Source organism: Lepidochelys kempii, chromosome 3 (assembly GCF_965140285.1).
Source record: "Lepidochelys kempii isolate rLepKem1 chromosome 3, rLepKem1.hap1, whole genome shotgun sequence".
Classification (NCBI taxonomy): Eukaryota; Metazoa; Chordata; order Testudines; family Cheloniidae; genus Lepidochelys; species Lepidochelys kempii.
This window is the reverse complement of record NC_136382.1, coordinates 37,796,692-37,821,096: the sequence shown is the minus strand read 5'-3', so window position 1 is coordinate 37,821,096 and position 24,405 is coordinate 37,796,692. Positions and strand designations below refer to the sequence as shown.

Below are 24,405 nucleotides of genomic sequence, written 5' to 3'. Positions count from 1 at the left end.
GGAAGAAGCAGTTGTACACATACAAATGCTTTTGTCTGTTTTTTTTTAAATGACACCAAAGTGGTATAAGACAATACACAATGTTCATTCTTCCATATAAATGAAGATATACTGTGATAAAAGATAATGGGGGATGGGGAGAGGAGCTCCCTTTTATGAACACCCAACCAGCCAGCAGCTGTAAAATCCCGCTTAGTAGCTGTTCTCTAATTGATCTAAGAGTCTCATTGATATGCATAGGTAAAAGGAAGTAAGTGAGCACCTGGCTAAAAGAGCCAATGGGAAGGCTAGAACTTTTTAAAATTGAAAAAAGTCTCCCCTTTTGTCTGTCTGTTGTTCTTCTCCTGGGGAGAGGCAGACAGGACAGCAGCTATGCAGTAACAAGCTTGGGCTAGGTATGAAAAAATCATCAGTGTCATGCCTAGAAACTACTCATTTAAAACCCCATATATGTAAGTAGATAAGGAAATGTCTAGGAAGAAGCTATTAGGTTTATCCCTTTTATTTCATTGGGGCTTGTGGATTCCTCTGTGCTAACCCCAGGTGCTTTTGTTTTGCTTGTAACCTTTAAGCTGGTCCTCAAGAAAGCTATTCTTGGTGCTTAATCCTTGTAGTTGCTCTTTTAAAATCTAGCAATAGCCTGAGTTCCCAGATGTATTTTCCTTCTTTTTTTTATTAATAAAATTTACCTTTTTTGAGAAAAGAATTGGATTTTTGTGTCTTAACAGGTTTGTGCACATGTTGTTTAATTAGCTGGTGGCAACAGCTGATTTCCTTTTCCCCCCCTCCCCTTTCTCAGCTCTTCTGGGGGGGAGGGGGTGAAGGGGTTTGAGGGTACCCCACAGGAAGGAATTCCCAAGTGCACCTTCCTGGGCTCTCAATGGGGTTCTGCACTTGCGTAGTGGCAGCATCTACCAATCCAAGGTCAGAGAAAAGCTGTAACCTTGGAAGTTTAATACAAGCCTGGAGTGGCCAATATGAATTTTTAGAATCCTTGCGGACCCTCACCTTCTGCACTCTAAGTGCCAGAGTGGGCAATTAACCTTGCTATATACCCTGTCAAATACCTTTTTATACTTTGTTTCACTTTCCATCAGTTAACATCAGCTTAAAAACGATCATTTATTTTGATTATTGACTTAGTTCTTTCCATTTGGCACCCAAATCTTGAAATTAACAGTTATCTTCCTCCTGCCCCAGCATCATCTGTTATCATCAATGAGGTCAAACCAGCTTGCTCCAAGACAATGAAAACACAACTTGGGGCACTGAGAGCAGTTTTCTGCACATCCTACAAAAACAACATATTTAACTTGGGTACTTATTACTCTACTGCCAGTGTTCCTAATGAAAAAAATGCCCCCAGCACACCACACGCATATACAATTAAATCTTGTGCAGGTTAATATTTGATTAATCCCTCATAAAAATGGAATAAGCAGAGAAAAATAGAAAATGCCACTAAGAACATCTTTAGAACAAGATATCCTAGCATAAACACAGATGTATTTAAGAAAAGCAAGTGTGTGAAAATACACATGCACACCCAAAAATCTAATATTACAGATTGAGTAGTGTAAACACAGGCTTACTTTAGGTGTGTCTGGGTTCTTTAACTGTGAGGTTGGTGCAATCTCTGTTTTGTAATTGAAATGTTGCATTTGTGCCTAAAGCAAGGGATAGGTGTATTTTAAATAAATCAAATGGGCACACCGTAGCTTTACTATACTAAATATACTATGCTGAAATAGTAAGATTTCTCATGAAGTTGCCCAGAAACAGAACGTAGTAAGTAGATGACCTTCTTAAAGTGTCATAGTTGTGAACATCATGCGTAGCCAAGTATCTAAAACTCAAAATATTAATAAGGAAAAGTATTCCCTCCTAATTAAAAACAAACGAGGAGTCCTTATGGCACCTTAGAGACTAACAAATTTATTGGGTGCCACAAGGATTCCTGGTTGTTATGCCCAAATAAATTTGTTAGTCTCTAAGGCGTCACAAAGACTTGTTGTTTTTTTTTACTGACACAGACTAACACAGCTACCCTTCTGAAACCCTCCTAATTAGTTTCTCAGTTATGAAATATGGATTTTTTTTTAAAACTACATTTTAATCCAAAATGCATTCTCACCTACTGAAAAACCTGTATTGGAGAATAAACTGAGAATTTCTTTCCAGTATGAATATTAAATACTATAGTACACACAGCTCAAAATCCATTCACCCACACTTCCATTTGCAAGCAAACAGTATACACTGACAGGAAAGAAATAATGGGAGTTTGTTAATTTGACCCCAAGACTCGTAGTTCCTGTAGTTTCTAGTATGCATCCCATAATGCACCATGAAAAAAACAGAGCATGGAGCATAGTGGCAGAACTGTGCATTATGAGATATCTGTCCAGAATGCTGAGTGATTAGTTTGTACTGACACAGAACTGTGAGAACGTAAGGATTAACCGTGAAAGTACCATAGGGGAAATCAGGCAAAGGCATTTAAGATGATGCTACAGCTAGTTTGTCCCACCACAAAGATACTGAGCTGCCAGAGGTGGCCAGAGAGTTGCATCCAAAGTGTCTTCCCTTTAAGTTCCAAAGATAACCTTCCAGATGTGAAATGAATATTAAACTGATTCACTGCTGTCTTCTAAAGTCTGCAGGGAGACAGCTCTGTTGCCTCTGCTGCTGCTCACAGCTTTCCCAAGTAGTAGAGTGACAATTGACCAGATACTTACCTTTTATTGGTGCTGACGAGCTACAGACATTGGATCAATACAAGTTTTTACCTCACCCACCTTGTCTCTTTCATATACTGGGAACAAACAGGGCTACAACACTGCAAAAAGATACTTAGCAGTATTCATTCACCTTGTCTCTTTCAGCTACTGGGAACCTTCTCAGAAACTGACATGCATTAAGTCAGTTTCTTACAGCATTTTCTGGGAAAGCTGCAAGCAGCTGCAAATTCATAAGTACTGGAGCTATTCACAGAGGAGGAGGAGGATTCAAAATGGAGACTTGGTAGGCAGGAGAATGGTGGAAACACCACTATTCCAGCAGCCAGTGACAAAACTACAGTTTTCAAAGGAAAAATTGTGCATGAAAAATTTCAGCCAGGCCCACTTCCTGCTCATGATAATGCAATATTCCTGCAACAGCTATATTAATTGCTTATATGGAAAAGAAGCAGTTGGAAAGTATTTATCTATTTTTAACTGCGCATTAGTCACAGGGTTTTTTCCCCTTTAAAAAAATGTTAATGAGTGTCTCTTTTAGCTCCAAGTTAAATTTCAACAGATGCTATGAATGCCACAAAGTTCAGGTTGCTATAGAAAAATCATTTACCAGATGCAATAGGTTTCTACTTATTTTCAGATCTTGCTCCAGATATACAGTAAGTAGACACAAAGATTTTTTTTTAAAAGACACACTATGCCCGCACATTTGTTTTATCTAGTACCTCTTAAATTAAAGCATCTGGAAGAACCAGAATTTTGAAATATAGTCCTCAAAGTTATCAAGATACTTTTCAAAGAAGAATCCATTTCAACTGCCAATAAATAAATCAAAGATATTTTGTCTTTACATAATCTTATGAACGTACATTCTCATTTCTATGACAGATGAACATTTAGGATTAGTGTTCAGATACATACTCAATAATACTTCTAAGGAAGAGTATGGTGGGATAGAAGAGAAATAAGCAGGATATAAACCATGTGAGCAATAATTATATACAGGCAAGTTAAGTTAGATAGAGATCATATGTTAATAGTATTAGAAATCCCATCCCAAATGGAATCCAGAGAAAAAAGTGAAGGAAACTTCATGGAAAACTGTTTTGTGAAATACCCGAATTGTCTGGAGTCTCCAGATTGTAAATATTACTGGAATGTGAAAGCAAGTTTCTTTTCTTCACATAGCTCAGGGGTCTCAAACTCAATTTACCTTAGGGCCAGTGCCAGTCCTCAAATCCTCCCAGCGGGCCACTAATGTCACTGAAGATGGTGTTCAGAAAAGAAAACGTTTATATTGTATTTTTCTTTCGAATTTCTCAGAAATAATAAAACTGTCATACAACTTTATACAATTCTTCGCCTGCCAGAGAGTTTTTAGTGTTTGCCAGATACCTGGCAACACTTCAGTTCTGTCGGTTTGTTGATGCTTGGCCTCAGTGACTGAGCAGTTGAAACCTTCACGATTGTAGCGAGGTGGGCATCAGATAGTTGTGTTCGGTATTTTGACTTGTTTATATTCATTGTGGAAAAAAGTGACGCTGCCTCCATGGTTGATTCTGCCCAGCAACTAATGATGCTGCCTCCATGGCTGACTCTGCCCGGCAACTAGTGATGGTATCTCTATCCCTCTTCCCCAGCCAATAGGAGCTGTGGGGGGCAGCACCTGCAGCAGACATTGCCAGCAGCATGGCTGCATGAGTCTCTCCTCCGCGGGCCGCAGTGCGGAGGTTCTCGGGCCGGAGATGGCCCATGGGCCAGGACTTTGCGACCCCTGACATAGATACTAGGGCACCCACAAGAGGCCATATACCTCTGAAATCATTATTGACAATAACTAAGCTGCCTTGCAAGTAAAAACAGCTACATAATTATATTATCTGTATTCCAGTAACACTTAGGAGGCAGAACTCCATAGTGCTAGGCGCTGTACAAGCACAAAACAAAAACGCAGCCCTCACCCGAAAAGACCTAGAGTTGGAAAGGCTGCTTTATTATAAAGTTTATTGACTAGAAGTGAGAAGGACAATTAGCTAATAAGTAATACACCAGTTAATGTATGAAACAATAGCTACATGTTTATACCACGCATCCTGGAATCATTACATTATCTTGAATGATTTCTATTGGGTGAAATTTTGAAAACTTTCTCGATGACTTAGTCATTTAGGAGCCTAAGTCCCATTGAAAGTAAATGGAACTTAGGCTCCTAAATGATTTAAACATTTTTCAAAAATATACCAATAATCAAGAAACACCTGTTATTTTGATTCAGACTAATTTTGATATTCGGAACTGAATTAGTCCAAAAATATTACCAATTAAAGAAGAAAAAAATATTTTTTGTCTTGACAGAAAATAGGTTGTCAGCAGTTAAACATGAATTCAAATAAGTGAGCAGCATGTTCTGATTGACATGGGAAGAAGCTAAGACTTCAGCAGGAGACTGGCAAAGATGGAAGATGGTGAAGGCCTTGTGTTCTGCATGGAACAGAGAGGCACAGAAAAAGAGAGATGCTCTGATCAGTTCCTGATTACACATGGTCAGTAAATATGTTAGCTATACAGGATATAGAATGTAAAGCAGTGGTTCTCAGCTGGGGGTTCTTAGAGGTCTTCCGGGGGTACACCAACTCAGCTAGATATTTGCCTAGTTTTACAACAGGCTACATAAAAAGTACTAGCAAAGTCAGTACAAACTAACATTTTATTCAATGATTTTATGCTGCTCTATATACAATATACTGAAATTTAAGTACAATATTTATATTCCAATTTCTATATTTTATAATTATATGGTAAAAGTGAGAATGCATGCGATTTTTCAGTAAGTGTGTGCTGTGACACTTTTGTATTTTTATGTCTGATCCTGTAAACAAGTAGTTTTTAAGTGATGTTTAACTTGGTGGACTCCTACAAGGGGTTCAGTAGTCTGGAAAGCTTGAGAACCACTGATGTAAAGCATACACAAAAGGTATGCAATGATTAAAATGTGAATACTTTCTGAGGGGAGGGTTTTTTGTTTTGTTTTTTTAAAGAAGAGGAATGGGTCATGGCATGCATTAAAAGGGCATTTTTAATTTCAATTGTTTTGACTATGTTTAAAAAAAAAAACAATTTACTGACAGAGCACCCTTTGTATGGAATGCCGGGAGGGGGACTTTTGGGGGTTTTTTTTGGTTTTGTTTTAAGAAGGGGTGAGGGGAAGGAAGTTTCTGTTCCCCTTATTAAAATGGATTTTTTTGGGTGGGCAGTAAAACCAAACATGTTCACAACTACCATACTCCTGTCTGTTGTCTTTTCAGTCTCAGGCCTTATCTACACGTAAAATTGAACTAGCTAAAATTATTTTTTAAACTTAAATGGGTGAAAACCCCAGTGTACTCTTAAATTGGTTTAAACTTGGTTTACATCAATTTAGTTTAATTCAGTAAATTATTGATGAGATTCCAATCTAGAGGAAATAAGTGCCCTGATCATTACTTAATCAAATTCCAACTGGTCACACTAACAATGGATCTTGATGCTCTGTGAGAACTTTGCATAACAACCTCCAGATGGAACTTTCTCCTTGCTGGCTGTTGAACACAATTGTCTGGGTCCTTTACTATGGAGACAAAATGCCCCCAAGTCAGGGCAAGCAACCAGCAACTCATATTGTAGTTTGACCCTTTCTAAAATATCCAATGATCTTGCCTACTCTCCAGTGTGTAATCAAGGAAAGTTGCTGTCAGAATGTAACCTGCCCTAAGTTGTTTTTCCACAATCATGATTCCAATGATCAGATCTCAGAAACAAGAGTTACAATATTGCTCAAAAAGAAAAGGAGGACTTGTGGCACCTTAGAGACTAACCAATTTATTTGAGCATGAGCTTTCGTGAGCTACAGCTCACTTCATCAGATGTTTACCCACGGTAAACATCTGATGAAGTGAGCTGTAGCTCACGAAAGCTCATGCTCAAATAAATTGGTTAGTCTCTAAGGTGCCACAAGTCCTCCTTTTCTTTTTGCGAATACAGACTAACACGGCTGTTCCTCTGAAACCTGTCAATATTGCTCAAAGGCAGTTTGTTGCGGTAAGCAACCTCTCAGCAATAAACCAATAAAAATATGGGTTTGCTGGTTTCTCACCCAAATGTACACTGCACCATCTGCTTGTTATGCCCTTCCTTCTTCACATTTGTAAAGTATTTGTATTTAAACAGATTTTTGAATGAGCTATTCAGAGTTGACTGAATGCTAGGACCATGCAACTCTGTACACTTAGAAAATATTTTCAAAAAATAACAAAGGGCAAAGAAGACCACCAAATAAAACATGTTAGAACCCCAGTTAAGACAAAGTTTAAAGGTTATGGTACTTTGGACACATTTATTCAAATGATCATTAAATGTATGCCACTAAGGGTCACAGATATGTTTTACAGCCAAATAGCAGAATAAAATGTGTTGGAAAACAGTATCAAAATCATTTAAAGATACTCTATATGCTCTCTAAGCCCTGGTCTATACTACGACTTTAGGTCGAATTTAGCAGCGTTAAATCGATGTAAACCAGCACCCGTCCACATGATGAAGCCCTTTATTTCGACTTAAAGGGCTCTTAAAATCGATTTCCTTACTCCACCCCTGACAAGTGGATTAGCGCTTAAATCGGCCTTGCCGGCTCGAATTTGGGGTACTGTGGACACAATTCGATGGTATTGGCCTCCAGGAGCTATCCCAGAGTGCTCCATTGTGACCGCTCTGGACAGCACTCTCAACTCAGATGCACTGGCCAGGTAGACAGGAAAAGAACTGCGAACTTTTGAATCTCATTTCCTGTTTGGCCAGCGTGGCAAGCTGCAGGTGACCTTGCAGAGCTCATCAGCAGAGGTGACCATGATGGAGTCCCAGAATCGCAAAAGAGCTCCAGCATGGACCGAACGGGAGGTACAGGATCTGATCGCTGTATGGGGAGAGGAATCCGTGCTATCAGAACTCCGTTCCAGTTTTCGAAATGCCAAAACCTTTGTCAAAATCTCCCAGGGCATGAAGGACAGAGGCCATAACAGGGACCCGAAGCAGTGCCGCGTGAAACTTAAGGAGCTGAGGCAAGCCTACCAGAAAACCAGAGAGGCGAACGGCCACTCCGGGTCAGAGCCCCAAACATGCCGCTTCTATGATGAGCTGCATGCCATTTTAGGGGGTTCAGCCACCACTACCCCAGCAGTGTTGTTTGACTCCTTCAATGGAGATGGAGGCAACACGGAAGCAGGTTTTGGGGACGAAGAAGATGATGATGATGATGAGGTTCTAGATAGCTCACAGCAAGCAAGCGGAGAAACCGGTTTTCCGGACAGCCAGGAACTGTTTCTCACCCTGGACCTGGAGCCAGTACCCCCTGAACCCACCCAAGGCTGCTTCCTGGACCCGGCAGGCGGAGGAGGGACCGCCTGTGAGTGTGCCTTTTAAAATACTATACATGGTTTAAAAGCAAGCATGTGAAAGTATTACTTTGCCCTGGCATTCGCGGCTCTCCTGGATGTACTCCCAAAGCCTTTACAAAAGGTTTCTGGGGAGGGCAGCCTTATTGCGTCTTTCATGGTAGGACACTTTACCACTCCAGACCAGTAACACGTACTCGGGAATCATTGTACAACAAAGCATTGCAGTGTATGTTTGCTGGCGTTCAAACAACATCCGTTCTTTATCTCTCTGTGTTATCCTCAGGAGAATGAGATATAATTCATGGTCACCTGGTTGAAATAGAGTGCTTTTCTTCAGGGGACACTCAGAGGAGCCCGTTCCTGCTGGGCTGTTTGCCTGTGGCTAAACAGAAATGTTCCCCGCTGTTAGCCACAGGGAGGGGGGAAGGTTGAGGGGGTAGTTTACTCTGAAAGAGTGTAGCCACTGTTTTATAAAATGTGTCTTTTTAAATACCGCTGTCCCTTTTTTTTTCTCCACCAGCTGCATGTGTTTCAATGATCACAGGATCTTTTCCTTCCCAGAGGCTAGTGAAGCTTAGAAAGAAAAAAAAACGCACTCGTGATGAAATGTTCTCCGAGCTCATGCTGTCCTCCCACACTGACAGAGCACAGACGAATGCGTGGAGGCAAATAATGTCAGAGTGCAGGAAAGCACAAAATGACCGGGAGGAGAGGTGGCGGGCTGAAGAGAGTAAGTGGCGGGCTGAAGACAGGGCTGAAGCTCAAATGTGGCGGCAGCGTGATGAGAGGAGGAAGGATTCAATGCTGAAGCTTCTGCAGGACCAAACCAGTATGCTCCAGTGTATGGTTGAGCTGCAGCAAAGGCAGCTGGAGCACAGACTGCCACTACAGCCCCTCTGTAACCAACCGCCCTCCTCCCCACGTTCCATAGCCTCCACACCCACACGCCCAAGAACGCGGTGTGGGGGCCTCCGGCCAACCAGCCACTCCACCACAGAGGATTGCCCAAAAAAAAGAAGGCTGGCATTTAATAAATTTTAAAGTTGTAAACTTTTTAAGTGCTGTGCTTAAAGTGCTGTGTGGCATTTTCCTTCCCTCCTCCACCACCCCTCCTGGGCTACCTTGGTAGTCATCCCCCTATTTGTGTGATGAATGAATAAAGAATGCATGAATGTGAAGCAACAATAACTTTATTGCCTCTGCAAGCGGTGATCGAAGGGAGGAGAGGAGGGTGCTTAGCTTACAGGGAAGTAGAGTGAACCAAGGGGCGGGGGTTTCATCAAGGAGAAACAAACAGAACTTTCATACCGTAGCCTGGCCAGCCATCAAACTGGTTTTCAAAGCTTCTCTGATGCGTACCGCGCCCTCCTGTGCTCTTCTAACCGCCCAGTGTCTGGCTGCGCATAACCAGCAGCCAGGCGTTTTGCCTCAACCTCCCACCCTGCCATAAACGTCTCCCCCTTACTCTCACAGATATTGTGGAGCACACAGCAAGCAGTAATAACAGTGGGAATATTGGTTTCGCTGAGGTCTAAGCGAGTCAGTAAACTGCGCCAGCGCGCCTTTACATGTCCAAATGCACATTCTACCATCATTCTGCACTTGCTCAGCCTGTAGTTGAACAGCTCCTGACTACTGTCCAGGCTGCCTGTGTACGGCTTCATGAGCCATGGCATTAAGGGGTAGGCTGGGTCCCCAAGGATAACTATAGGCATTTCAACATCCCCAACGGTTATTTTCTGGTCTGGGAATAAAGTCCCTTCCTGCAGCTTTTGAAACAGACCAGAGTTCCTGAAGATGCGAGCGTCATGTAGCTTTCCCAGCCATCCCACGTTGCTGTTGGTGAAACGTCCCTTGTGATCCACCAGAGCTTGCAGCACTATCGAAAAGTACCCCTTGCGGTTTATGTACTCACCGGCTTGGTGCTCCGGTGCCAAGATAGGGATATGGGTTCCGTCTATGGCCCCACCACAGTTAGGGAATCCCATTGCCACAAAGCCACCCACTATGACCTGCACATTTCCCAGGGTCACTACCCTTGATATCAGCAGATCTTTGATTGCGTGCGCTACTTGCATCACAGCAGCCCCCACAGTAGATTTGCCCACTCCAAATTGATTCCCAACTGACCGGTAGCTGTCTGGCGTTGCAAGCTTCCACAGGGCTATCGCCACTCGCTTCTCAACTGTGAGGGATGCTCTCATCTTGGTATTCATGCGCCTCAGGGCAGGGGAAAGCAAGTCACAAAGTTCCATGAAAGTGCCCTTACGCATGCGAAAGTTTCGCAGCCACTGGGAATCGTCCCAGACCTGCAACACTGTGCGGTCTCACCAGTCTGTGCTTGTTTCCCGAGCCCAGAATCGGCGTTCCACAGCATGAACCTGCCCCATTAGCACCATGATGCATGCATTGGCAGGGCCCATGCTTTCAGAGAAATCTGTGTCCATGTCCTGATCACTCACGTCACCGCGCTGATGTCACCTCCTCGCCCGGTATCACTTTGCCAGGTTCCGGTGCTGCATATACTGCTGGATAATGCGTGTGGTGTTTAATGTGCTCCTAATTGCCAAAGTGAGCTGAGCGGCCTCCATGCTTGCCTTGGTATGGCGTCCGCACAGAAAAAAGGCGTGGAACGATTGTCTGCCGTTGCTCTGACGGAGGGAGGGGCTACTGATGACACGGCTCACAGGGTTGGCTTCAGGGAGCTAAAATCAACAAAGGGGGTGTATTTACATCAAGGAGTATTTCAGGCAGGACTTCACGGAGGGTTCCAATAAGAAATGGTGCACCTAAGTTATCGTTCTTATTGGAACAAGGAGGTTAGCCTGGCCTCTGATTGATACATGGCTAGATTTACCTCGCGGCACCTTCTCTGTGAGTGACTGCAGTGTGACCTAGAGGAATAATACCCCTAGACAGGGGAGGAGGCAAATGAGTACAAAACAAATCTGGTCTATTTCTTGTTTTGATCCACTCCATCTATCTTTTACATCTTTGGCTGGCAGCAGACGGTGCAGAAGGACTGCATGCCATCCACATCTCATGGCTGCTCGGCAGAAGATGGTACAGTACGACTGCTAGCCATCCTCATCTCTTGCCTGCCTGGCAGAAGATGGTACAATACGACTACTAGCAATCCTCGTCTCTTGCCTGCCTGGCAGAAGATGGTACAGTACGACTGCTAGCAATCCGTATCGCCTGCCTGCTCACCATAAGACGGTTCTATAGGACTGACTGCAGGACTAAAGAGAATGACCTGGTCAAGTCACTCCATATTTAGTCCCTGCGCCCATGTCCGTCCAGGCGCTCCCAGCCGACGTGGCCAGGAGCACCTCAGACATGACAAGGACGACTACCAGTCATACTGCACCGTCTGCTGCCAGAAGGCAATGGATTGCTGCTACTGTGTAGCAAAGCCGTACTGCGTCTGCCAGCACCCAGGAGACATAGGGTGACGGTTACCTGAGCGGGCTCCACGCTTGCCGTGGTATGGCGTCTGCACAGGTAACTCAGGAAAAAAGGCGCGAAACAATTGTCTGCCCTTGCTTTCACGGAGGGAGAGAGGGAACAGGGGCCTGACGATATGTACCCAGAACCACCCGCGACAATGTTTTAGCCCCATCAGGCATTGAGATCTCAACCCAGAATTCCAATGGGCAGCGGAGACTGCGGGAACTGTGGGATAGCTATCCACAGTGCAACGCTCCGGAAGTCGACTCTAGCCTCAGTACTGTGGAAGCGCTCCGCCGAGTTAATGCACTTAATGCACTTAGAGCATTTTCTGTGGGGACACACACACTCGAATATATAAAACCGATTTCTAAAAAACCGACTTCTATAAATTCGACCTTATTCCGTAGTGTAGACATACCCTAAGAATGAAGGAGGCAAACAGCTAATGCTAAATAAATACTGAGCATGGTCCTTATTAAAAGTGGCCAATACTATAAACGTAACACTGCATATATTGAGTGATATTATTTTCCCCTCTTCTGGTAGACAGGCAGCAAGTAGAATGTTATGCTTGGTATCCTTTTTAAGAAGGAAGGAAGGAATGTTGGAGTCAGAACATTCCATAAGGTTTGGGGGAGTGGTAACTGGAAAGAGAAAAGGGAAAAACTAAAGAAAGTACATTAACAGCAGCAGCAGGACCCCACAGAGAAGGAGGGTAATGGCAAAGTGTCATTAAGGTAAAATCAGAGTAAAAGGTAGCAGAGTATATCTCAATGTTTTTCAATAGAGTTCCCTTTTGTAACTCAGGGAAACAGAGAGAGGACACAACTTTTGTTCTGAACTCTTTTACTTCTTCATAATTTTGTGTAGTGCTTATTAATAGTCTAAAGTTGTATTACAGTAGCACCCACAGACCTTAACAAGGATCGGTGGCCCATGCTGGGCACTTTACAAACTCATAAATCCCAGCCCCAAAGAAGTACCATATAAACACAGATTAGACAAACAAAGACAAGAGGCTGAGAGCACACACTGCCAATGTTAGTTCATGAAGATCTCCATGAGAGACCACAGGGAAGCCTGCACCATCAAAAACACAGTTTGAGAATCCTTGTTTTATTTGCTGTAATTTAGATGTTCATTCAGTTTTATTTGTAATGGAATCAGTTGGCTCTTGTTAACACTAATAGTTCCATAGCAAAAAGAAACAAAACCCAGCAGCAGGATAAGAGAATGAACAAAAAAAAACCAACCTCAGCACATTTGAGTTCATCCAATGCTCATTGTACCACCTCTCTGGATTGTTTTGAATTTCTGCCCATGTTTACAGTAGTAAATATATAACATTTTTTTAATCAGATTCTGAGTGGAACCAAATGGTTAAGGCAAATGGGACCAGCCATTTCATTTTTTTTTTTTAAAGGGAGGAAAAATTCGTCAGAAACCCTATTATTTTATACAGCAACCCTGCCAAACATATAAATCATTATAAATTTCTCACCTGAGCAATGTATATTATAAAAAGTAGTTTTACAACTGTAGTTTTCCAGTAAGTAAAGTTTTAGCCCCAAATCCTGTAAACACTTATTGTTTCTCACTATTAATAGTCCTATCACAAGTGTGCATCTTTACAGGTTCAGAACCCTACGGACTATTCACAGTGAGGAAAGTTAAGCATAAGCATAAATGTTTCCAGGATCAGACCTATAGTATTCAAAATATACAGCTACTAAAATATGGACTGATGTATAGACGTTTTCTGACTATGGGGCAATCCTTACCTTCCATCTTTACCAAGAATATCAATATATAAACCCAAAATGAAATATCTGTAAAAATTACAATTTTGACAGAGAAATCCCCTGAGAAAAAAATTATCAAAAGTTTGTTTTTAAAAAAGAATGTTTCAAATTTCTATACTATTTCATGCAATCAGGGCTTGGAAAATGTACCCAGCATCTTTTCAAACAAGGTGAAAAATACCTGTGCAAGCAAATGAAGAATAAAATGTATTTTTTGTGTAATTGCTACAGATTGTTAGTTAAGATTATATTTAATATCTTTATTTTAAATGTAATTTACTACTTCTCTTTTCATTTAGTTCTATCTTATTTCTCTTCTTAACTTCATTCCACCATGTTTTCCTCTTTTATTTCACATACTACATCGCAGTGTATCTTCTCCAGCAGTGGTTTTACTGTCTGTTTTCTCTTTCCTTCTGCCTCCCTCAGGCTATATCTACGCTGCCACTTATGTTGATATAACTTACATCACTCAGGTGTGTTAGCCACCCATGAGCAACGTAAGTTACACCGACCTAGCGTTGTCCCCACCAGCCCTTATAACACCAGGAGAGCTTTTCCCATCAACATAGCTACAGCCGCATATGCTCTCTAGTGTATCCATAGCCTCAGTCTCTTCTCATTTTCTCCCTACATCTACCTCCTCCCCTGTACTTTCTGTTTCCTCTACTCCCAAACTCACACTCTCAGTACCAATTCTCTTTTCAAACTAACAACTACTTTCCCTTCAGACCAATCAACTCACACAAAGAGAGAGCTTGAAAATTTTACCAAACATTAATAGCCAGAGGACTAAACTTGCCTGCTAAATATCAGTTAAAAAGAGGGAGGGATAGCTCAGTGGTTTGAGCATTGGCCTGCTAAACCCAGGGTTGTGAGTTCAATCCTTGAGGGGGCCATTTAGGGATCTGGGGCAAAAATTGGGGATTGGTCCTGCTTTGAGCAGGGGGTTGGACTAGATGACCTCCTGAGGTCCCTTCCAACCCTGATATTCTATGATTCTATGATACAGGGCCCACTAATGAGTAGCACCTCCCAGGTAAGAAGACAACATGAGCTACTGGGAAAGGGGAGGATGCTGGGATACTTATCAGTGTGCCTTCTTTGCATTATGCTTACCTTTCATATCCGCCTTTGTTTAACAGGTGTTTAAAAAAAAGTTTAGACCCACTGCCCCAAACACCTTTGTCCCCCTAATCCTCAAACCCACAGCCTCCTGACTGCTGCAAGCATTAGGGATCTCACTACTCTACCTTCACCCCTGGCTCCTGTGATTGGGACAGGGAGGGTAGCTGTGCCTCTGCTCCTGTGTCCCTTCCCAAGCATCCATTTTTGAATCTTTCTACCCAGTGAATAGCTCCAGTGCCTGCCTTTGTTGCTCCCAATTTTCAAAAACAGCAGATTGAAACTGATCTGACTCTCGTGAATCTCACTGCTTCCTTTGGACTTCCCAGTAGAGGCAATGAAAATTGACATGACTAGTCACTTTTCATTCTACAGCCAAAAAACTGAGCTGTAGCAGAGGCATTGAAGACATCTGTCAGCAGACTTAGGAAGACAGTACCACATCAGAGTGGTAGCCGTGTTAGTCTGTATCAGCAAAAACAACGAGGAGTCCTTGTGGCACCTTAGAGACTAACACATTTATTTGGGCACAAGCTTTCATGCACTAACACCCAAGATGAAGTGGGTTTTAGCCCACGAAAGCTTATGCCCCAAATAAATGTGTTAGTCTCTAAGGTGCCACAAGGACTCCTCGTTGTTACACTCAATTTACACTCAGTTGTTTACACTCAATTTACAATTGGATGCTTATTTTTGCAACCATCTACTGAAGCTAATGGCACTCATCAATAAAAGCTTCCTACTGAACCCGGTGACTGGGTAAGCCAATTTTTCAAGCCCCAATTATAAACTATGGCTCAAATATCAAATTTGATAGCAAAGATGAAGAGGCAGCCTCTTTAATCATATGGCTAATATCATATCCTACTTCAATAAGTCCTATAATCTGTGACTTGTCAACTAATAGGTACTAACAACAGTTACAGACCTTCAGAATTTTTAAAGCAGCAACCACACGCAAAAACAGTTGCAACCTTGTTGATACCTAAAATGCATACCACTTTATGGACTCACTAGATTGATCCCTCTAATATACTGGTAAATTGGACATCTATAAAGCACACATTCTGTGCTGTAGTATTTCTTATATCAAGAGACAAGACAGTGTAATGGCTGTACTAAATGCACAGAGCCCAATGTAAGATTTACAAATCTTTCAAATATTGTCATAAAAATATAGTTCTACTAAGAAAGTGACTTTGTATAAATGGCAGCTTTATTTTTAATAGATCTGCACTCTATGTGCATTACAAGCCATATCCACTTGTGCGAGAAATTTTTACTACTTTTTAGTCCTGTTCACACTGCATAGCCAACAAAGCTATGATAGAGCGCGCTGGATTCTGTTCTTATTCACCCTCAGAATTCCAGCTACAGTGAACTCAATTAAACCTGTACAACCCCAGTTTCTTAACTGGGACTACCTGGGTGTAGCCAAGGAAAAAAACTATGAGGATCAGAATAGGCCTGCACAGGTGTAATTGAGAGCAGAATCTGGCCTGTGGAATCTTTTTTACTGGAGATGATCAGGAGTAAATTAAGGCAAGATACATTATTATTTGTATTACAGCAGCATTCAAAGACCCCAAATCATGAGCACAAAACACAGAATGACACCCTTGATGCAAAGAACTTATTATTAAATTTAGAATAAAATGCACCTAGGGAAAGGGAGGACAAGAGTAACAGTAGTAAGAACACACATTTACTTAGGTGCCATATGCACAACCTGATGGTTCTGAATCATTTAAATTTTTAAAATATAAATAAATATCAGCAATTCCCACCAGCACTCTACTTAGTCATTTATTTGGAGATTTTCTGTAGGCATCAGGAAGAAGTGGGTCTTGAAGATGCCACTAGAAGGATGAGAGGGTATTAACTTTACAAGCTATTTTGGAGACGGTATTCCCTGAACCAGGGATGGAGCAAAAGTAGATTCAAGGAGCTGCAGACATTGAACTGGGACACAGCCCAGGGACACACAGAAGACCTGATCCTGCACTTTGATCCACTCAGGTGAAATGTGTTTATGCAGAGCTCCATAGATTTCAGTAGGACTGCACTAGTGTAAGAGTCTGCCTGTGTGAATCAAGCCAGAATATGGATCTCCAATCATGGAATACAGAAATGGCAATATCAGAAAATGGGGAAGCAGGAGGGTAAGAAACTGGGACTGTAACAAGCACTTTTGCAGAAGGAAGACATTTGATTTGTGAAAAGAACATTTGTCTGGATTGTATCCAGGTCCATTTTGTTTTAAACCACCACTGGAAGTGATGTGTGAGCCAGAAAGAGTACAGCTCAGCTCTCAGCTCCCATGGTGAGGCAGTTATAAACTGAAAAAAATGAGCTCTGGAAATCAGTGAGACACAATATACAAGGAAATCCCATTACGCCATTTTTACAGAGTCACTTTTCAGAGTAGAGCCATACATTAAGAGGGAAAAAAAAGATAAGGTAAGAATGGCAAATAAAGTGCTGCCAGTGAAAACATGCTAAGACAAATGTACAATAGCTCTCCAGTAGTGTTGTTTGCAGGATTTGTATATGTTCCTGTTCTAGCAAGAATGAATGTATTTAAATTAAATCAGTTAATTAATACTTTGAAACAATCCAGCTATCATTGCCATGCAGGACAAATTATTTGTATTGCCTTACAGTAAATATGACACTAACATAAAATTATAGCTAAATAGAATAGAAAATGAAGGTAAACATAGATACTGACAGATGCTTTATAGATTTGGCTGGAACATTTCTACAGATTTCTATTGTCCTTACCTCTGTGAAATGCGTTAGCTGGCTCAGTCTAGTTCATAGCGGACAAGGGTCCACACCAAATTGTTTACAACCTTGCCAATCTTATCGTCTTTAATGCACTTAAAAATACTTATCCCAAAAGAAAGAGATATAATCTGATGATTCACAAACTGAAAGTGATTTAAATGTATTTTATTTTTGATGCTAAAAAAATAAGCCATTGCTGAAAGTGGAGGTTCATAACATTCCTCCTACCTGGGTGATGACGTGTCTCCATAAAAGCATAAAATTTGTGTGAGAGTTTATAGTACATACTATTAATGAACTAAGTAGCACTAAGGTAAAGTATAATTATGTAAACCATTTGGTGCCTAGATACTACCGCAATAAGTACCTCAGAAATGTATGTAATAATTAATTATAAGTATTCATAGTGTATATCTTTGAGCTACAGGTAAAAATATTACTTTTGACATATTCATATCCAGTGGAGATCTTCAAGGTACTGCTTATTAGATCAATTTTATCAGTGTCTGTGCCAAGGGATTCTTAAACTTTTCCATACTGTAAGAGTATCTTGTGGTCCACCTCCTTCCCATTCACCATCACATAACATAACTGTAGCAGCTACAGAAATTGCTTATACGGAAAAGTATTATTAGGAAAGTACTTGATATATTTCTAATTGCCTTTTAATGGTGATATAGTAGGTGGAAACAAGGAGGACAGTCATCACCATGTGAATCGTAAGAGCTCAACAGACCACCAGCAGACTATAGGCCACACTTTGAGTACAGGTTTCAGAGTAACAGCCGTGTAAGTCTGTATTCGCAAAACGAAAAAGAGTACTTGTGGCACCTTAGCAACTAACCAATTTATTTGAGCATAAGCTTTTGTGAGCTACAGCTCACTTCATCGGATGCATCTCTAAGGTGCCACAAGTACTCCTTTTCTTTTTACTTTGAGAACAGTTGCCGTAAGCCAAATTGAGCATATTTAAATGTTAACCTTTTTTTAAAAAATGTCCTTTACTACATCATAGGCTAGAACAGTTACTCAGATTTGAGAGACTAGAGGGTTTGATATTGGAGAGGTTAGACAAATATAATGTTTGTATTGTTCATATATTTTCCTCTTACTTACAAATTATAAATATCCCTGGTGATGAGAGCTCTGCCTTGTCCAGTTTTAATCTAATATATTTTGCTGTTGTACGCATCAATATATTTGCCATGTGTCCAAACCTTTTAGACTCACATCCCTATTGTTAGGATTTAAAAAAACAAAACAAAATCAAGATGATTCACAACACGAGACTCCAGAAAACTGTGTAAAGCTCAATGACCAATATAAAATGTGCTCTGTATTTGTACTTAGTTCCAAATGCAAGAAACATTAACCACCCACTTCCTGTGTTGTTCACTAAAACTTTTACAGCTTCTTCAGGACTGCTCCAGTACTGCCAGAAGGGTTCACATTGTGCCAAAGAGGGAATCAGAAATGTGAAATAATTGTACATTAAGATATTTAGAGTCTGAAATGCAGCATGGCTTTCTGAAAATAACTGAAAGTCAAAAGTCCATATGTTACAGTAGGTCATGCAGAAAATATCCAAGGCCAATCTCTGTTCTCCTAGGTTTTCCATGGTTGCATTTGTGTAAGTGAGGGCAGGAATTAGTTCCAGGAGTGTTTCTGTAGCCCAAGAAACATATAAACAGGTTAATGGAGCCAATTCTTTTCTCATAATGAACTCTAAATCAAAGTGTGTGTGGTTTGTATGGATTCTCTTTTTTATTAAAAGGGTGTGGGCAGAAAGGTTAACACTGGTTTCTTTAAAAAAAATCAATGTCAAAAATATTTAGACCAAATTCTTTAACGGCTTTCACCCCATGCGATTCCACTGAAATCAACTGAATCGTAATGTTGCAAAGACTTATGCATGTATTTAACTCTACGAGCAGAAAAGATTTAATCCTATTGACATAAATGTGACCATTCACACTTCATCAAATTAAGCATTTGCACAAATCTTTGCGAGATTGGAGCCTTGGCCTGTATTGGGTATAATTCCGTATAGAATTTGGCCCCTGGTGTATTATTATATGTCCACGCTGCTGCTTAAAATTCAGCCAAAAGTATGACATTCCCAAATGATCCATTGCCACCAATGAAATATACTGTACCAAACTACTAGAAAGAGTCACCCTGAAAACATTTTAGGAATCATAAACATTTTAAAAACCAACGGCTGTTATTAGATACAAAATACCATGTTTCACGATTACTTTTATTTAAGAACATCTACAAATCCACAAGGATTGACCAAAATCCAGTAGCTCTACAATTCAACAGCCTGATTTATGAAAGCAACCAAAAAGTGTGTTCAATTGAAAACATCTAGGGCTGGGTGGAGTGCGACGAAACCTTTCACATAAAAAAGCGAATCAAAGCCAAGTCTCCAATGGTGAAGCAACAGCTTCTTAAACAGCTCTCTGCAGCTCGGCTCCCTCCGAAAGATGTTGCTGAGAATAATTAATGAAATGATCCAAGAAAGGAAAACTGGAGCCCGCTGAGTGACTTCACCACCACTCGCCCTGCTGGCTCCAGGCCTCGAGGGGGGAAGCCACACAGCCGCGGGCCAAGCTCAGCCGTGCAGCACCTCGGTGCCTTCAAGAGCAGATAATCAGACAGAGGGAGAGAGAGGGGGACACCAAAAAAGCGAGAGAGGAATGCACCAGGCAGAAACAACCGGCGAGCAAGTCACTGACCACAGCCATAGCTACCAGAACCGGGGGGTGGGGGGAGCTGCTTCACCCCCTGCTCTCTACAAATCAGTCTCCACTGGAGCTAACAAAAGACTCCAGCGGGAGAGGGCAGCCCAGTGATCGGGGCTTCCAACCCGAGAGGCTAGAGACAAAGGGCTGTAGCGGCTGATGCACGGTGCCCTCCGCCCCAGGTGCCCCGGCCGAGACCCTCCTGCTGCCCCCTCCAGGCCTCTCCCTACATTCAGGGCGGGAAGCTCCCGGCCTCCCTCCTTCTCGGGCTGCTGAAGCCCCCGCCCGGGGGGTACTCACAGGATGGTGGTTTGGGGCGACACGGCGGGGACGCTTTCCAGCATCAGATGCATGCAGCGCACCGTGGTGCGGAAGCACAAGCAGCGGCTGGGGCACCACACGCTGCCCCGCGGCGGCTGGGGCTGCGGGGAGGCGGCGAGGAAAAGCGCCCCGCTCCACAGCAGGAGCACGAAGCCGAGCCCGGCCGCTGATGTGCAGCGGGCCATGGTGCGAGGGGCAGCGGGAGGAGGGCGAGGGGCGGCAGCAGGTCTCCACCGTGCCTGCTCCGCTCCCAGCTGCGGCTGCTCTCGCTCCTGGACCTGGAGGCGACTCCCTGCCCGGCGCAGGCTGGAGAGAGGAGGGGAGGGACGGCAGTGGGACCGCCCCAGCCGGCGCGCTCGGAGAGCTGGGCAGGCAGCCCCGCCACTGGCTCCCCGGCCCGACCAGGGGCGCAAGAGGGCCCCGGCACCGAGCAGAGCGTTCCCCTGCGAGGCACCGCTCGGAGAGGGGGAAGCGGCTTCCTCCGCCAGAGGGAGCATGGAGGGGGCGGCCCGAGGAAGCGCATGGCCGAATCCCCTCACCCCCACCAGGGGCACAGAGCGACAGCCCGCTGCACGTGTCCGACCCTCCATCCCCATCCCCACCAGGGCCACAGAGCAACAGGTTACCCCACTGAGGGGACCACACACATCTGAACACTACCGCACCCAGGGCTCAGATAGCAACAGGTCCCAAATTACCCGGTGAGGGGTCTTCGCACATAGCCAAACCCTCCTCCCTTCCCTAGAGGGGCAGAGAGAGACCCCAACAAGGCCCACAAATGACACCAAGGAGAACACCCATTGCCAAGTCTCCTCCCTTCCCTAGAGAGACAGAGGAAGCATTCATCCCAAAGAGCATACACTAAATAAACAAGACAGAGGAGAACTGGACAGGTTCTAAATAAACAAGACAGGTGGGAAGAGAACTGGACACAGAGATGAAGTGGCCTAGTGGAATTGTCAAAAGTGCCTAGGAGCCTAACTCCCATTCATTTGTTCTTTTACGAATCCCACTAGGCACCTATCTGCATCTTTAGGTGCTTAAATACCTTTACAAATCTGGCCCAAAATGTCTTACTGAATGTCATACAGCTGATCAGTGGCAGAGCCCAAAATAAAATTGAGCCCTGTGCTCTATCTGCTTGATTATGCTGCCTACATCAAGAAGTGGAGCCAAGAGGGATGTCTGAGTCCATCCAAGGGGAACGAATTTCACAATGAGGCCAGTGTGCTCCCCACATTTTCCTTGAGCAGCAGGAGCCTGGTCTCCACTGGTGATGGGAATGGGGCTACACAGCATTCTACCAGGGTCTAATGGTTACTACTCCTATCTATTCTGGATGCTGTCAGCAGACTCAAGCAGACATGATAGCACTGGTTACACTCAAGTCAAAACTATGTGTGCTAAATATATACTTTTTTCAATGGGTCTGGGAATCAGGGCGTTGGGCACCTGCCTGTTGTGCTCATTCCTATAAAGTGGATTCACAGCTTGTTGAAAAAAACTGTACTCAAAGAGTAGTTGTCAATGATTTGCAGTCAATCTGGGCAGACATATCTTGAGGGTCCCTGCAGAGGTCTGTTCTAGTGCTATTCAATATTTTCATTAGTGATTTGGATAATGGAATGGAGAATACACTCATAAAATTTGCAGATGAGACCAAGATGGGAGGGGTTGCAAGCACTTTGGAGGACAGGATTAGAATTCAAAATAGCTGTGATAAATTGGAGAATTGGTCTGAAATCAACAAGGTGAAATTCAATAAAAGACAAATGCAAAGTACTACACTTAGGAAGGAAAAATTAAATGCACAATTGCAAAATGGGGAATAACTGGCTAGGCAGTAGTACTGCAGAAAAGGATCTGGTGGTTGTAGTGGATTACAAATTGAGTCTGAGACAACAATTTGATGCAGTTGGGAAAAAAAGACTAGTATAAGTGTATTGACAGGAGCATTGTATGTAACACATGGGAGGTAAAGCTTTAGTAAAGCTTTTGATACTGTCTTGCATGACCTTCTCATAAACAAATTCAGGAAATGCAACCTAGATGGAGCTACTATAAGGTGGGTGCATAACTGGTTGGAAAATCATTCCCAGAGAGTAGTTATCAGTGGTTCATAGTCATGCTGGAAGGGCATAACAAGTGGGGTCCCACAGGGATCAGTTCTGGGTCCGGTTCTGTTCAATATCTTCATCAATGATTTCAGATAAGGGCATAAAGAGTACACTTTTAAAGTTTGTGGACGATACAAAGCTGGGAGGTGTTGCAAGTACTTTGGAGGATAGGATTAAAATTCAAAATGTTCTGGACAAACTGGAGAAATGGTCTGAAGTAAATAGGATGAAATTCAATAAGGACAAATGCAAAGTGCTCCACTTAGGAAGAAACAATCAGTTGCACAGATACAAAATGGGAAATGACTGCCTAGGGAGGAGTATTGCGGAAAGGGATCTGGGGATCATAGTGGACCAAAAGCTAAATATGAGTCAACAGTGTAATAATGTTGCAAAAAAAGCACACACCCTTCTGGGATGTATTAGCAGGAGTATTGTAAGCAAGACACGAGAAGTAATTCTTCCTCTCTACTCCACACTGATTAGGTCTCTGCTGGAGTATTGTGTCCAGTTCTGGGTGCCACATTTCAGGAAAGATGTGGACAAATTGGAGAAAGTCCAGAGAAGAACAACAAAAATGATTAAAGGTCTAGAAAACATGACCTATGAAGGAGATCGAGGGCCAGATTAAAAGGTCTGATGGGCCGGACGCGGCCTGCAGGCCGTTGTTTGCCCACCCATGGTCTAGATAATACTTAGTCCTGCCATGAGTGCAGGGGATTGGACTAGATGACCTCTCGAGGTCTCTTCCAGTCCTATGAGTCTATAATTATCCTGTTCTACTTGGAATTGATGAGTACTCACCTAGAGAACTGTGTCCAGTTCTGAGCACTTTAAGAAAGATGTGGGAAAACTGGCAAGAGTCCAGAGTAGAACAACAAAAATGATAAAAGGTTTAGAAAACCTGACCTGACATCCTGACTTCCAAAGTGCTTGCCTGATCTATGAGGAACGGTTAAAAAACTGGGCATGTTCTTTCTTGAGAAAAGAAATCTGAGAAAGGACCTGTTAACAGGCTTCAAGTATGTAAAGTACTGTTAGACAGTGATCCGTTGTTCTCCATGTCCACTGAAGGTAGAATAAGAAATAACCATCTTAATATGCAGCAAGGGAGCGTCAGGTTAGATATTAGAACAATCTTTCTAACTATAAGGATAGTTAAGTACTGGAATAGTTTACCAAGGAAGGTTGTGGAATCTCTGTCACTGGAGGTTTTTAAGAACAGGTTAGACTGGGGTTTGGGACCTCTCAGGGGGTCACAAGGTTTTTACATGGGGAGTTGTGAGCTGTCAGCCTGCATCCCAAACCCCGCTTTGCCTCCAGCATTTATAATGGTGTCAAATATATAAAAAGTGTTTTTAATTTATAAGGAGGGGTCGCAGTCAGAGACTTTCTATGTGAAAGGGTTCACCAGTACAAAAGTTTGAGAACCATTGGGTTAGACAAACACCTGTCAGGAATGATTAAGGTATACTTTGTCCTACCTCACCACAGGGGTTGGGAGGAAGAATGAATTAGATGATCTCGAGGTCTCTTCCAGCCCTACATTTCTGTGTTTCCTTCATGTAGCCCTGCATCTAGGTGTATCCAAATACCATCAAGCAGGAGTCCAATGAAGCACAGATGATAAGATTTTTAACATCTGTACAATCTTCTTTGAGCGGCCTTGCATTTTGACATCTTAAGTATGTGGAACTGTATTTGTGGGCAAATTTTGGAAGAATACCACTACTTTTTTCTAATTTGAGCCTCGGCAGTTGGAATACCTGTAAAGGGTAATAGCAGGAATTATTGCTACATCAGCATTAACTCCCTGTACCACTTCAGACTGGAAATCCATTGAGTTAGCCATCATTTAGGTTTTATATTGCCACCCACCACCA

At 42.7% G+C, this 24,405-nt stretch overlaps 1 protein-coding gene across 1 annotated transcript in view; it reads right to left on the bottom strand.

The window, feature by feature from the left end:
• PXDN (peroxidasin) overlaps positions 1-20,679 on the bottom strand; it is a 158,909-nt gene extending 138,230 nt beyond the window's left edge. Inside the window, exon 1 of the mRNA XM_073336142.2 lies at positions 20,385-20,679. Within this exon, the coding sequence (XP_073192243.1) occupies positions 20,385-20,590 (206 nt within the window). The 5' untranslated portion in view covers positions 20,591-20,679. The remainder of the gene's footprint in view (positions 1-20,384) is intronic.
• Between the last annotated feature and the right edge of the window lie 3,726 nt (positions 20,680-24,405).